This window comes from Pongo pygmaeus, chromosome 13 (genome assembly GCF_028885625.2).
Source record: "Pongo pygmaeus isolate AG05252 chromosome 13, NHGRI_mPonPyg2-v2.0_pri, whole genome shotgun sequence".
NCBI lineage: Eukaryota > Metazoa > Chordata > Mammalia > Primates > Hominidae > Pongo > Pongo pygmaeus.
The window spans coordinates 58,534,683-58,547,859 of NC_072386.2; the positions used below are offsets into that span (position 1 = coordinate 58,534,683).

Consider the following 13,177-nt stretch of genomic DNA (forward strand, 5'->3'; position numbering starts at 1 on the left):
ATAGACAAAGAACCAAGAGAAGCCAGGGCACAATAGCTAAGGGAGAGGGGAGATTCAAGGTGGGGTGGTCATAGGTGGTCATAGGTGGTCATAGGTGGTCATAGGTGATTCTGCAGGTGGAGGAATAACATGAATAGCTGACATTAATTGAGTGCTTTTTGTGTGCCTAAGACTTGGCATGGATTAACTCAGTTAATCTTCACAATAACTTTGGTAGGAATTATTTGGTAGGAATCCCTATTATAGAGATAATACAGGTGAGAATAGATACCAGAAATGTTAAATACTTTGCCCAAAAACAAGCAAGTGGGGGAGCCATGAGTCAAACCACGCCATCTGGTTCCAGAGCAAGGAGACTTAACCACCCTGCAGCCACACCAGCTCCTGCTAGCAGTGAGACAGAAGATAGTTTGCAGTGTGGTGTGGTGTTAAAGATGTAAAAGCAAAAGGAGGACCAGCTGCTCTTTGTAGCCTTTAGTCATGAAGAGAGGATGGCAATGCCCATGATTCTGAGTTAGGATATTTCCACATTAGGTCCTCAAATCTACAGAAGTTACAGGAGCACTCATGCATCACCAGTCATGAAAACCTGAGGAATATGCTCTCATTTCAAGAACAGGTAGTTTTTGATCGTGTCTTCAGGGTACTCTATCAGCTGCTTTGACATTGACTTTGACGTTGACTTTTTTACTACATTCTAATGTTGTTATTGACTTAAATTAGTCCTTGAGAGAGAAGGAAGAAATAATCTGACTTTGGCAATAGAAAGCCTTGCAGTATTCCAACTTGCTTTCAGTTTTAAATAGTTCTGTGAATCATTCCTGTTTCCTTTTTTTACAAGTGGGGAAGTAAAGTCCTGCCAGAGCTAGACAGAAAGGCACCTGTATTTGCATTGTAACCTGAGTTTTGAATAGTAAATGCACAGGTACAGAATACACTAGCAACAGCAAGGTCAGGCAGACATTCTGGAAATGTGCACCTGAATGATGAACTGGACCAACTGGTGTCTGTCATGTTGCAGAATGTCGCTGACTCTTAAAGCTCACACATGTTAAGTTCTTGGCAGATTTATCAATTCTTTTAATTAAAGGACTGGGATGATACGAGTAACGGAACTATTTTGTTCCTAATTGATGCAAATCTTAAGAATACGTGACTAAAATCTGTTCCCAGAGTTTCTCATTACAGAAGCCTTTTAATTTGTTTTAAAATATATGCATATACATTTCTCTTTTTGTTCCTTCAGATTTCTTAATCGGTGGTGATTTTTCCCAACCCAAACTCTAACTGCAATGGCCAGCTTTCCACATATGGGGATAGAATTTCTTTTTTTAAGCCTTCCACACTGAAAGTAGGGGTCTTGGCCTCACGAGGACAACTCAGCACGCTTCCCAGATGCTGGCAATCCAATAGAAGAGTACAGAGGAAATGAAGCTCTTTTAAATATTTTTTATCACTTTTTCAAAAGTTAATTCTCTCTTGGAATTTATTCTTAAAAAAAAAAAAAATCGGACCCCTTGCAGGATCAGGATAGTGTCTTACTTTATCCAGTAGTTCAGTTTGGACCACACAGCCTGACTTTGTCTCACCTGTAAAATTGCACAGTTCTCTTAGGCCTGTTCCTGGGCCAGGAAAAAAGACTGCAAGTACAAAACACATGGTTCAGGTTGAATATTGCAGGAAAAATGTAAGAAAAAGTATTTCATTTTTTAAAAAATCTTAACAATTAATTCATGGATGCTTTGCTGAGGAAAATGCTTTGCAGAGGTTGAATATTGCATGACAATATAAGAAAAGCATTTTTTTTTTAAGAAAGGTTTTTAACAAGCAGAATTAATTCATGGATACTCTGCAGAGGAAAATCATGGTGTCAGGAATGTTTTTAATCTTGACCACTCCTGACTTGAGTAAATGATTCTGGGTGCCTTTTGGGAACATCCACAGTATTGTCAGAGTCTTCTTAGGACCTGCTTTTGAAGCCAGCTTACTGCTTTGGAGGATGCTTTGGGCTGTGCAGGGCGGAAGACTGTGTTTTTGCCAATTGAAAACTCCTGGCCAGGCACGGTGGCTCACGCCTGTAATCCCAGCACTTTGGGAGGCTGAGGCAGGCAGATCACGAGGTCGGGAGATTGAGACCTTCCTGGCTAACGTGGTGAAACCCCGTCTCTACTAAAAATACAAAAAATTAGCCAGGCGTGGTGGCGGGTGCCTGTAGTCCCAGCTACTTGGGAGGCTGAGGCAAGAGAATGGTGTGAACCCTGGAGGTGGAGCTTGCAGTGAGCCGAGATCATACCACTGCACTCCAGCCTGGGCAACAGAGCAAGACTCCATCTCAATAAATAAATAAATAAATAAATAAATAAATAAATAGAAAAAGACAAAAGAAAATTCCTGTGTTGTCAGCCATCCAGGCCATACCCCTTGGTATCCACAAACCCAGAGCTTCTAAAGGAATTAGGATTTGCCAAAATGACACTGGTAAGCAGGCCAGCAATACAGTTCTATTTTTGTTGGCTAATTTAGTGACATTTGTTTTCAGAAGTGTAATTCTAGGAATGTTTACTTCAAGCTGACACCTGTTGTCTCTTTAGCTAGTGTGAGGGATGAGTCACCATGAATTATAATCATAGTGATAAGAGCCAGCAATTAATTAAGCACTTTATGCTAGACACTTTTCTAAGCACTTGACTTGCATTGCCACATTTAATTTTTACAAGTACCCTATATGATAGGTAATATTGTCAGCATTTTACACATGAGGAAACTGAGACACAAGGAGATGATGTGAGCTGCCTAAGGTCACAGAGTCCATGCTCTTCATCCCTCATCCCCCAGGTCCTTATCCAAGTGTCTCTGAGAAAGGGAGTGCTAGCACTGATAAATATGAGTAGGGAAGTTAGCATCTGCAAATGGTCATTCATTGTGAAGAGCTGTTGAAGCTGTCTGGGAGGGTACTGTTCCCAAGCCATCATTTCAGTATGGTTGAGAATTAGAAAGGTTAAGGCACTTCTACCACTTGTTTCTGTCTGAAGAAAGCATCCAATATCTGTTAGTGTTTTCTTTTAAGAGTCTAGTCCTTGGTGCTTCTGACGTAAAACAGTCTTTCTTTCTCCCATCGTCTGTGCTACTGTATGGTGCGGTGAGGCACTGATAACACCTCCATGGAGAACCAGCCAAAGGGTCTGGTACTCAAGCATTGGATCAGTGGTAAGAAGGATTTCCTATCACCCCTCCCTTCCTCCTCCAACTTGACATCACGCCTCCTTCCATTAGGAAGGCTGGTTCCACATTGTTAGCAGGCCACTCTTAGATCACTTGGGTTAGGAAATCCCACAGCCCAAACCTCTTAAGTGATAAGATTCTACTCTGAGCTCCTGCCTGACTCCCTTCTGAACTTGACTTTTTGAAAGATGAAGTGTGAACCCTCTGGAATAATTGATACCCATTTGCAGCCCACTCTCAGTTCTCATTGATGGCAAAGATGCCTGTAATACAGAATAACCTATTTCTTGAAGACCATGTGCCATACTTCACAAAGCCGTTTCTCAGGTGGCATCCATGAAGTGGCAGCCACAGGTAACTGACTCTTCAGGCCTGATCCCCTCTTTACTATATCATAAATATCAAAAGGCAGTTGGGCTGAACAAGAACAAGAAGCATAAGAAATTCTGGATTATTTTATCCCTAAACAATTATCTATAGGCTATGATCCTTCAGGGTGTTTCCTAGCTAAAGTATAGGAACAGCTTCTCATGTTGATTCAGAGACAGCTGTTCTGACAACCAGGGTTGTCTTACTTTTCTCAGCAGCTTTGTGTGAGAAATACCAGGTATTAAGAAGTCTGTTGTAGGGGAGAATCATATACAAACTAGTAGAAAAAGAGCTTTATCATAGAGGAAAACACCCAGTTTGCAGGCATTCTTCCTGAACACTGCTCTTCAGTCTGAAAAGGTCCTGAGTGTCAAAGCCCCACCTATACCCTGAAGCCATCTCAACGGACTCGGACCTAGACCTTTGTCTCCTGTCATTTTCTTTTCAGAGCATTGCCATCTCTTTTGTCTGGCTGCATCCAACTATTTTTAACTCCCTTGCCTCCCCACTGTCTGCTGAGTGGATAATTAAACGTGAAGTACTATGCTGTGTTGAGATTATTTTTAAAGGACTTGCTACAGGGAACTGAACGGCACCTTCGAAAGACAGACTTTGAGGGCTGGATGTGGTGGCTCACACCTGTAATCCCAGCATTTTGGGAGGCTGAGGCAGGCAGATCATGGGGTCATGAGTTCGAGACCAGCCTGGCCAACATGGCGAAACCCTGTCTCTATTAAAAATACAAAAATTAGCTGGGCGTGGTGGTGGGTACCTGTAATCCCAGCTACTTGGGAGGCTGAGGCAGGAGAATCGTTTGAACGCGGGAGGCAGAGGTTGCAGTGAGCTGAGATTGCGCCAGTGCACTCCAGCCTGGGCAACAGGGCAAGACTCTGTCTCAAAAATTAAAAAAAAAAGAGGTTTTGAGAAGAAGACCACTAACTTCCAAGAAGTGTATGAGAACAGAATTCAAAGATACATTCTAGCTGCGTCTTCATGCTGAGGAAGATACAAGCGTACAAACTTACAAGCTTGTAGAGACTATTGGTTGTTGGTTTCTCTGCTCTACTGCTTAAGAGTGTGGACACCGGAGTTGACTGCTTGGGTCTCTGTCACTTATGTGCTGTGTGATATTGAGCAGATTACCTTATCTCTCTGTGCCTCCAGTTTTTCATCTGTAAAATAGAGACAATAGTAGTACCTAGCTTATAGAGTTGTTGAGATTGAATGCAAATGAGCTTTGTAGCACTGGCACATGGAAAGTACTCAATCCGTGCTATTAGTGAAACTTTCATGGAGGGTTGAGAAAACATGTGCTTGTTTCAGATTTGCATAAAATTCCCATCTTGGAGCCATTGTGATTATCCTTCCTGCATGTGGCCTAATAATAACCTCAAGTGTTTTTATTTTGATTCTTCATCTCTCAGCCACCCTGCTGGGAGGAATAGCAGGAGCTGTGTGTCTGTGTATCTAGAGCTCTGTGATAATGAGTAGATGAGACGAACAGGCCTTTGGGTTGACTGGCTTCCTGGTTCTTTTTCTCATTCAGGTGCTGGAAAGCTTCAAGATCATGGACTATAGCCTTCTGTTGGGAATTCATTTCCTGGACCATTCCCTCAAAGAGAAAGAGGAGGAGACCTCACAAAATGTGCCTGATGCTAAGCGGCCTGGGATGCAGAAGGTTCTCTACTCAACAGCCATGGAATCTATCCAGGGTCCAGGGAAATCTGGAGATGGGATAATCACAGAGAACCCAGATACGTAAGTGCAGCCACACACCCACCCACCCTCTTGACTGTGGCGGCCCACGTCACTGGGTGATTATAGACAGTCACATTCACCTTAGGGTGGGACTCTAGGAATTAATTTCTACTTGGTGCTAAAATGGGTTAAACTGGTCTCCATTTCTATTCATCTAAAGATAACTAGATGAGTGGCATTTTCTCCAGTTATCACTCCTTCACCCACTTGGTTTCTTTTTTCAAATGCCTCCATTTTTTTTTTAACAATGGCTGAAAATGTTTTTGTCCCCATTAACTACATATTCAAAACATTCACCACAAGAGGAAGGAATAAACTTTGAATTTGAATAAACATGTTTTATTGTTTATTTATTTATTTTTTTTGAGACAGAGCCCCACTCTGTCACCTAGGCTGGAGGGCAGTGGTGCCATCTCAGTTCACTGCAACCTCCACCTCCCGGGTTCAAGCGATTCTCCTGCCTCAGCCTCCAAAGTAGCTGGAATTACAAAAATGCACCACTACACCTGGCTAATTTTTGTATTTTTAGTAGAGATGGAGTTTCACCATGTTGCCCAGGCTGGTCTCAAACTCCTGGCCTCATGTGATCCACCTGCCTTGGCTTCCCAAAGTGCTGGGATTATAGGTATGAGCCACTGCACCCAGCCTGAATAAAGATGTTTTAAGCAAATACACAATAAGAATGATGTTCGCAATTCAGAGCTTTTTATCTGCCTAAGGGGATTCTGTTGTTCTAGTCCTGCACCCTGGCAGATGTGGTCTCTCGTCTTAGCCAGATGTGATAGTAACTACAGGATTAATTTGCATGTGTAAAATGCATATTGACTAACAGAAACAATTGCAACCAAAGTAAGTTATTGAAATGGCAGACTGCATCAGGTGTGTGTACTAGCTGAGCAAGGAGACTGAAAGACAGAAATCATTTTCCAAGGCCATAAGTGCCTGCCTTCTAGAATTCTCCAACGATGACTAAACCATGGGCGTATTTCACTTTTGTAAAGGAAATTAACACATATTAAATATTTTTTGAAAAGTTCTTTCTTGCAAATCAATCTAACTGTCCGATAATCAGTTAAATCATCCTATATCAGTATGGTGAAATACAATAAGGCTATTAAAAACCACATTAGCATTGAATATAAGGAAATGTTTATCATTTAGCAAGTAAAAAAAATCAGGTTATAAAACATGATAAATAATACCCTTTCTCGACTAATAAATACACACACACACACACACACACAAACACTAGAAAAGTGTACCAGATATTAAGTAGCTATCTTTGCATCCTAGGAATAACTGTTTAATTATATTTTTCTTTGTGTTTTTCTGTATTTTATTTTTAAAAGTAAAGATACATTACTCTTTTGATCAGAAAAAAGTATTGCATTTTTTAAAAGGAATATTTTATAATGGTCTAAAAATTCTTGCTCATAGTTTTAAAGTAGGAATAAGTTTTAAATTGGATTCTTCCCATCCACCTCTTCACAGTTAGCAGCTACGATATTATTCTCCTTTGTAGGGAAGTATTAATACATCATTCTGGATTCCCAGGATGACCGTAACTGATGGCCAAAAAACAAAAACAAAAAGGAACAAACAAAAAAATGATGAATGGGAGATAGCCCAGAATTCTTAAAAATTGTCAATTTTTATTTTCAGTCTATTTATTATAAATGATTTTTTAACTTCCTATTCTTATAATATGTAATCAAATATTTTCTCTTTTGCTCTATCAACAGAATGGGAGGCATTCCAGCTAAAAGCCATAGGGGAGAAAAACTACTTTTATTTATGGGCATTATTGACATTCTGCAATCATATAGGTAAGAAGTTTGAGGAGTGGTCTTTTATTATTTCAAAATCAATTTACAAAAGGTTCTGAAAAATCACCAAATGAGAGTGATTTTACATTCTCATTTTAATTTTTCCATTTATATTTAGGTTAATGAAGAAGTTAGAACATTCCTGGAAAGCTCTTGTTTATGATGGGGTAAGTGACTTGTTTTCCTTATTACACTGTATATATTTCTGCTTTCTCAGAGACCTCAGAGTATGTGCAGGAAACTGTGTTGCTAGACTCTAGGAGGAAATGAAACAACGGTCTTTATAAACTCAGAATCTTAGGCTAGTAGATCAGTTCAAATCTAAGAATAAGGACAACATAAATTTGAATAGCTCTTCAAATATATGACATCCAGCCTAGCGGCCAGAAAAACAAAATGATATCTGTGTCTATGTGAAATCCAAAGGACCTAACTTTGAGAGGGGTCTTTTTTCGTAGGGATGATCAGTAGGGCATTTGAAATGAAGTTCTCACACAACCAAGCTACAGTAAGTGTGAGCCCTGACTCTGATGGTGAACAGCCTGGATTTGAACTCTGCATTCACTGCTGAACTAGCCATGTGACCAGGCACAATGCTGGTTATTTGGCCTCTTACCCTTGTTTCTCACCTGTACCGGGGGATAGTAATGACACCTGCTTGGTGTGAACGTGGGACAAAATAATGCATTTCAGTGTTCAACACAATGCCTAACAAATACACAGAAAGTGAAAACTTTTTAATTGGTATGGATTTCTACATTAACATTTATACATGCTGGCTGCCTGAGGATGTCTTTTTTTTTCTTCTGAGATGGAGTCTTGCTCTGTCACCCAGGCTGGAGTGCAGTGGTGCAATGGTGCAATCTCGTCTTGCTGCAACCTCCGCCTCCCAGGGTCAAGCAATTGTCTTGCCTCAGCCTCCCGAGTAGCTGGGACTGCAGGCGCGTGCCACGACGCCTGGCTAATTTTTGTATTTTTAGTAGAGACAGGGTTTCGCCATGTTGGCCAGGCTGCTCTCGAACTCCTGACCTCAGGTGATCCACCTGCCTCCGCCTCCCAAAGTGCAGGGATTACAGGTGTGAGCCACTGCGCCCAGCCAAGAATGTCTTAATTGATGTAACTGAAGAAAAAAATCAGTTAACAAAGAGCAGTTTCTCCCATCTTTCTCTCACCTTCTTTGTCCCGTTCTGTCTCTGTCTCTGTCTCACACATACACACACACACACACACACACACACACACACACGCAGTCCCATCTAGACATTAGATTTCTACTTCCTGCTACTAACAACATTTATTGGCCTAAGTTAATAACTCGAAGTAGCAATTCCAAAGAATATTTTGGTCAAGGATTTGGTCACACATTTCCTTTTAAGATGTTAGCAGATACTTTCTTTTGAAAGAGAATAAATTATAGATGATATTCTTCTTCTTTCTTGGAAAGGAGCACATAATTTCTCAGTTCTGTGGAAGACTGTTAATAACCTTTCAGCATGAAAGATCTACATTTTGTCCACCGGCTAAGGGCTGACTTCAGTCATAATGCACTTTTAAACAACAGGTTCACACATTTATTTCCAAGAATTAACCTCTAAGCTGGGTGTAGGGGCATGTGCTGGTAGTCCTGGCTACTCAAGAGACTGGGGCAGGATGATCACTTGAGCCCAGGAGTTCAAGTCCAGTCTTGAATATAGCAAGACCCTGTCTCTAAAAGAAAATTTTTTAATTAAAAAAAAAAAGGAATTAACCTCAATCTTACTGAGATCAAAAATTCCTCCTATGAAAGAAGGTCAATATGGTAGGTTAATTTTATGTTTCCTTCCAGCTGAGAAAGGAAGGGACTGCATACATAGTACCTCGAACATTGAAAGGGAGAGAGTGAATACCCTCATTCCATTCCCCTCCTGTTTTCTGAGACCATTTCAATTTCCTGTTACCAGATGGATCTGAATCGTCTAGTCTTGTACCAACTAGGTGCATCTAAGGGCCCCCAACCTTTGTCTATTTAAAACCCAACACTTTGGGGGGAGACCAAAGCGGGTGGATCACTTGAGGTCAGGGGTTCGAGACCAGCCTGGCCAACATGGTGAAACCCTGTCTCTACTAAAAATACAAAAATTAGCCGGACGTGGTGGCACATGCCTGTAATCCCAGCTATTAGGGAGGCTGAGGCAGGAGAATCGCTTGAACCCAGGAGGCAGACGTTGCAGTGAGCCAAGATCGTGCTACTGCACTCCAGCCTGGGCGACAGAGTGAGACTCCATCTCATAAATAAATAAATAAATAAATAAATAATAAATAAATTAAAAATATATACCTATCATCTGTTTTTCTTTTTTTTAATGAAAATTTCTGTGCTGGTTATATATCATGAACCTATTTTTCTTTGTTTTCAGATATGGCTCTTACTTAAACAATGTTTATTCATGCCAAAGCGAACAACAATGTAACTTCTCTTTATAGGCAAGGGCTGAACCTTAATCCTCTATGGATACCCCTCAGGCTCTTGCCTTCTACTGATATTTCTAAATTACTGCCTTGTTGGAAGAATGTGTCCACTTCAGGCAGATACTGACAGGATACCAGAAAGAGTACATTTTAAAAGATGTAGCAGGGCCAGGTGCAGTGGCTCACGCCTATAATCCCCGCATTTTGGGAGGCTGAGGAGGGCAGATCACTTGAGGTCAGGAGTTCAAGACCAGCCTGGCCAACATGGTCAAAACCCCTCTACTAAAAATACAAAAATTAGCCGAGTGTGGTGGTGGGTGCCTGTAATCCCTGCTACTGATGATGCTGACGCAGGAGAATCACTTGAATCCGGGAGGCAGAGGTTGCAGTGAGCCGAGATCCGCCACTGCACTCCAGCCTGGCGACAGAGCAAGACACTGTCTCAAAAAAAAAAAGAAATTTCTCTATTGGAATCCATAAGGCTGAATTCAAAATGAAGCATTATAGAAGCAAATTTACTATGTCTACAAGTGTACAGCTGGGATACATGATTTGGATAAATGATTACTAAATAAACATAGAAAAGTAGCTCCTTCATCCACCTCCTTTCCCTTCATCCATCCCCTTTCCTGGATTTGTAATCAAATGACCCTTCAGCCCTAAAGACTCCTGCCAAGCATGAGAGAAGAATGGAGTTAACAATTTAATTCAATTCAACTCTATGCAATTAGCAGATAATTCAGTGCACAGGAGTCATCTGTTAGCCTTGTCTCCTAGGAATCCTCCTAGCATCTCCTCACCTTGCTATTGGGAGATGAAACCAGAACTTTTTTTAACTTAAACGTCAATGTCACTCTTACATTAGGATAGTTTTGTTTATGTCTCCAATTTTTGTTCATGGTTAAGGGAGTTACCCTTCATTCCAGATGACACTTGATGCACTGATTGCCTGTATGTAAAAAAAGAACTTAAAAACTCCTCCTGGGACACAATGTTATGAATAAGGGCAGCTGTTTTGATTTATGTAGCACAGTTTTTTTGCTGACTCTCCCCTGCTCAGTTTGATCTTGAGTGTCTAGAATCTTTGTTCCGATTGAGTCTGTGCCCTCCTCCCTCAGCCCCAGACTCCTGGGCCCCGCGGGATACAGGGCATTCCTGTTCTCTATCTCTGGGCCACCTTTGGTTAAGAATGTTGGCTAACAGAGAACCAATTGCATAGATCTCTCTTCTGACTTGAGATGAACATTAAGAGGTGACCCTGTGATCCTGTTTTTTTGTCTTTTCAGGACACTGTTTCCGTTCATAGACCAAGCTTTTATGCAGACAGATTTCTCAAGTTCATGAATTCCAGAGTTTTCAAGAAAATTCAAGGTAAGATTCTTATGAAATTTTTTTTTACTTTTAGCGGCTAATTTCATTATGTATCTTTGCAAGATTTTTATTGGAAGAACTAACCCATTTCTCTCCCTGCAGCAGTAATCACTTAGTAATTATGGTCAAGTATCCCAGTCAGGTGTTTATTGATGCCATAATCATTAGAGTCCTGCTTAGTGGTGAAAAAATTTAGAAGGTATCTAAATGTCCAACCATATAATATATTGGTTAAATATATTATGATACAGTCAAATAATGGAATAGTATGCACCCAATAAAAAATGATGTGTTAGCACATTTAGTTTGCTAAATATAGATGTATTTACCTTATATGTAGTTATCAGTCTGTATGCCTTAAATGCACAGCAGAATTCTAAGGGAATATACAAAACAGCAGTTATTCTCATAGGACATTCTCTAGGATAGATCATATGTTAGGCCACAAAACAAGGCTCAATACATTTTAAATGATTGAAATCATACAAAGTATCTTTTCTGATCACAGTGGAATGAATCAATAAACAGTGAAAACTGAAAACTTCACGAGTATTTGAAAATTAAACCACACACTCTTAAACTAGCAATGAGTTAAAGAAGAAATTACAAGGAAATTAGAAAAACCTCAGAGATGAGTGAAAAGGAAAACAAACATACCAAAAATTTATGGGATGCTGTGAAGGCAGTGCTCAGAGGAAAATTTATAGCTATAAACTCTTACCTTTAAAAAAAAAAAAAAAAAAAAAAAAAAGGAGGCCGAGTGCGGTAATCCTAGCACTTTGGGAGGCTGAGGCGGGCAGATCACTTGAGGTCAGGCGTTCAAGACCAACTTGGCCAATATGGTGAAACCTCATCTCTACTAAAAATACAAAAATTAGCCAGATGTGGTGGTGTGCACCTGTAATCCTAACTACTTAGGAGGCTGAGGCAGGAGAATCGCTTGAACCCAGGAGGCGGAGGTTGCAGTGAGCCGAGATCATGCCACTGTACTGCAGCCTGGGCAACAGAGTGAGACTGCACCTCAAAAAAAAAAAAAAAAAAAAAAAAAAAAGAAAAAAGAAAAATCTCAAATCTATACCCTAACTTTAAACCTTGAGTAACTAGAAACAGAAGAGCAAACTAAACCCGAAGCTAACAGTGCTTATTCCAGATCAAGGGAGTATGTGGGCTCTTATTTTCCTTTATATTGATATTTATTAAATTTTCTACAATGAATATGTCATATCTATGGGAAGTTTTTTAGATATGTTAAAGGAGAAAATAACCCTATATATAGTTATTTTATCATTTTGCTATTCTGTGGTCCAATTTCATAAACTAAAACATGATAATTTAGCCATACACAACTGAAAAAGTAGAATGTTCATGTTTTATATTTAAATAAGACAAATTTTCCTGGTAATATTTATTGGAGATTTTTTAATTAATGAAAGTCAAACATTTGCAATGTAAACATTTTGAAAAATAAAAGAAGATGAAAAAAAAAATGAAAATTCTTGAAATGCCACAACCCAGAGATATCCACTGCTAATATTTTGATGTACTTTCTACCAATCTTTATTTCTATGCTTTATGTATTTATATTAAAATGATACCATAATGGTACACAATTTTAGGTATAGTCCTCTTTTTTCACATAACATTATAACATGAATAGTTTATAATGTTATATTTTTCATATCATTGTATATTCTACAAGGCACCATTTGAAGTTGCAACACATTAAAATTGTATGAGTGTGACATAATATATTTTTTTTTTTTGCCAGAATCTATTTAACTATTCTTTCAGTATTGGGAATTTACATTGTTTCTCCTTTTTCTATTTCTTACTGGTTTATGAACATAATTTCAGATAAACCTTGTGTCCAAATTTAGGATTATTTCTTTAGAATGGATTCCAAGAAAGGGGTACTAGGGTAATAAAATGCACATAACTGCACAGAGAGATTGTGCCACAGAAGGCTCCCATGAGAGCCTGTATTCTACCAGCCCTTAGCCAGCATTGTGGTTTTTAAATTATGCCACTCTGATAAGTAAAAAATGTTATCTGATTGTTTTATTTTGCATTTCTTAAGTACTGGTAAGGTTCAACCCTTATTCATGTTTATTAGCCATTTGTAGTTCCTCTGAGAATTGAGCTTTGTAACATTTGACCATTTATATTGGGTGTTTGTTATTTTT

The 13,177-nt window shown here is 39.5% G+C and overlaps 1 protein-coding gene across 9 annotated transcripts in view; it reads left to right on the forward strand.

Moving 5' to 3' along the window:
• Window positions 1-13,177, forward strand: part of PIP5K1B (phosphatidylinositol-4-phosphate 5-kinase type 1 beta) — a 375,712-nt gene that overhangs the window by 279,524 nt on the left and 83,011 nt on the right. For all 9 annotated transcript variants that reach the window (XM_054501563.2, XM_054501566.2, XM_054501564.2 and 6 more), the window contains 4 exons: window positions 5,138-5,349; window positions 7,092-7,175; window positions 7,294-7,342; window positions 10,910-10,994. In XM_054501563.2, the coding sequence (XP_054357538.1) occupies window positions 5,138-5,349; window positions 7,092-7,175; window positions 7,294-7,342; window positions 10,910-10,994 (430 nt within the window). The remainder of the gene's footprint in view (window positions 1-5,137; window positions 5,350-7,091; window positions 7,176-7,293; window positions 7,343-10,909; window positions 10,995-13,177) is intronic.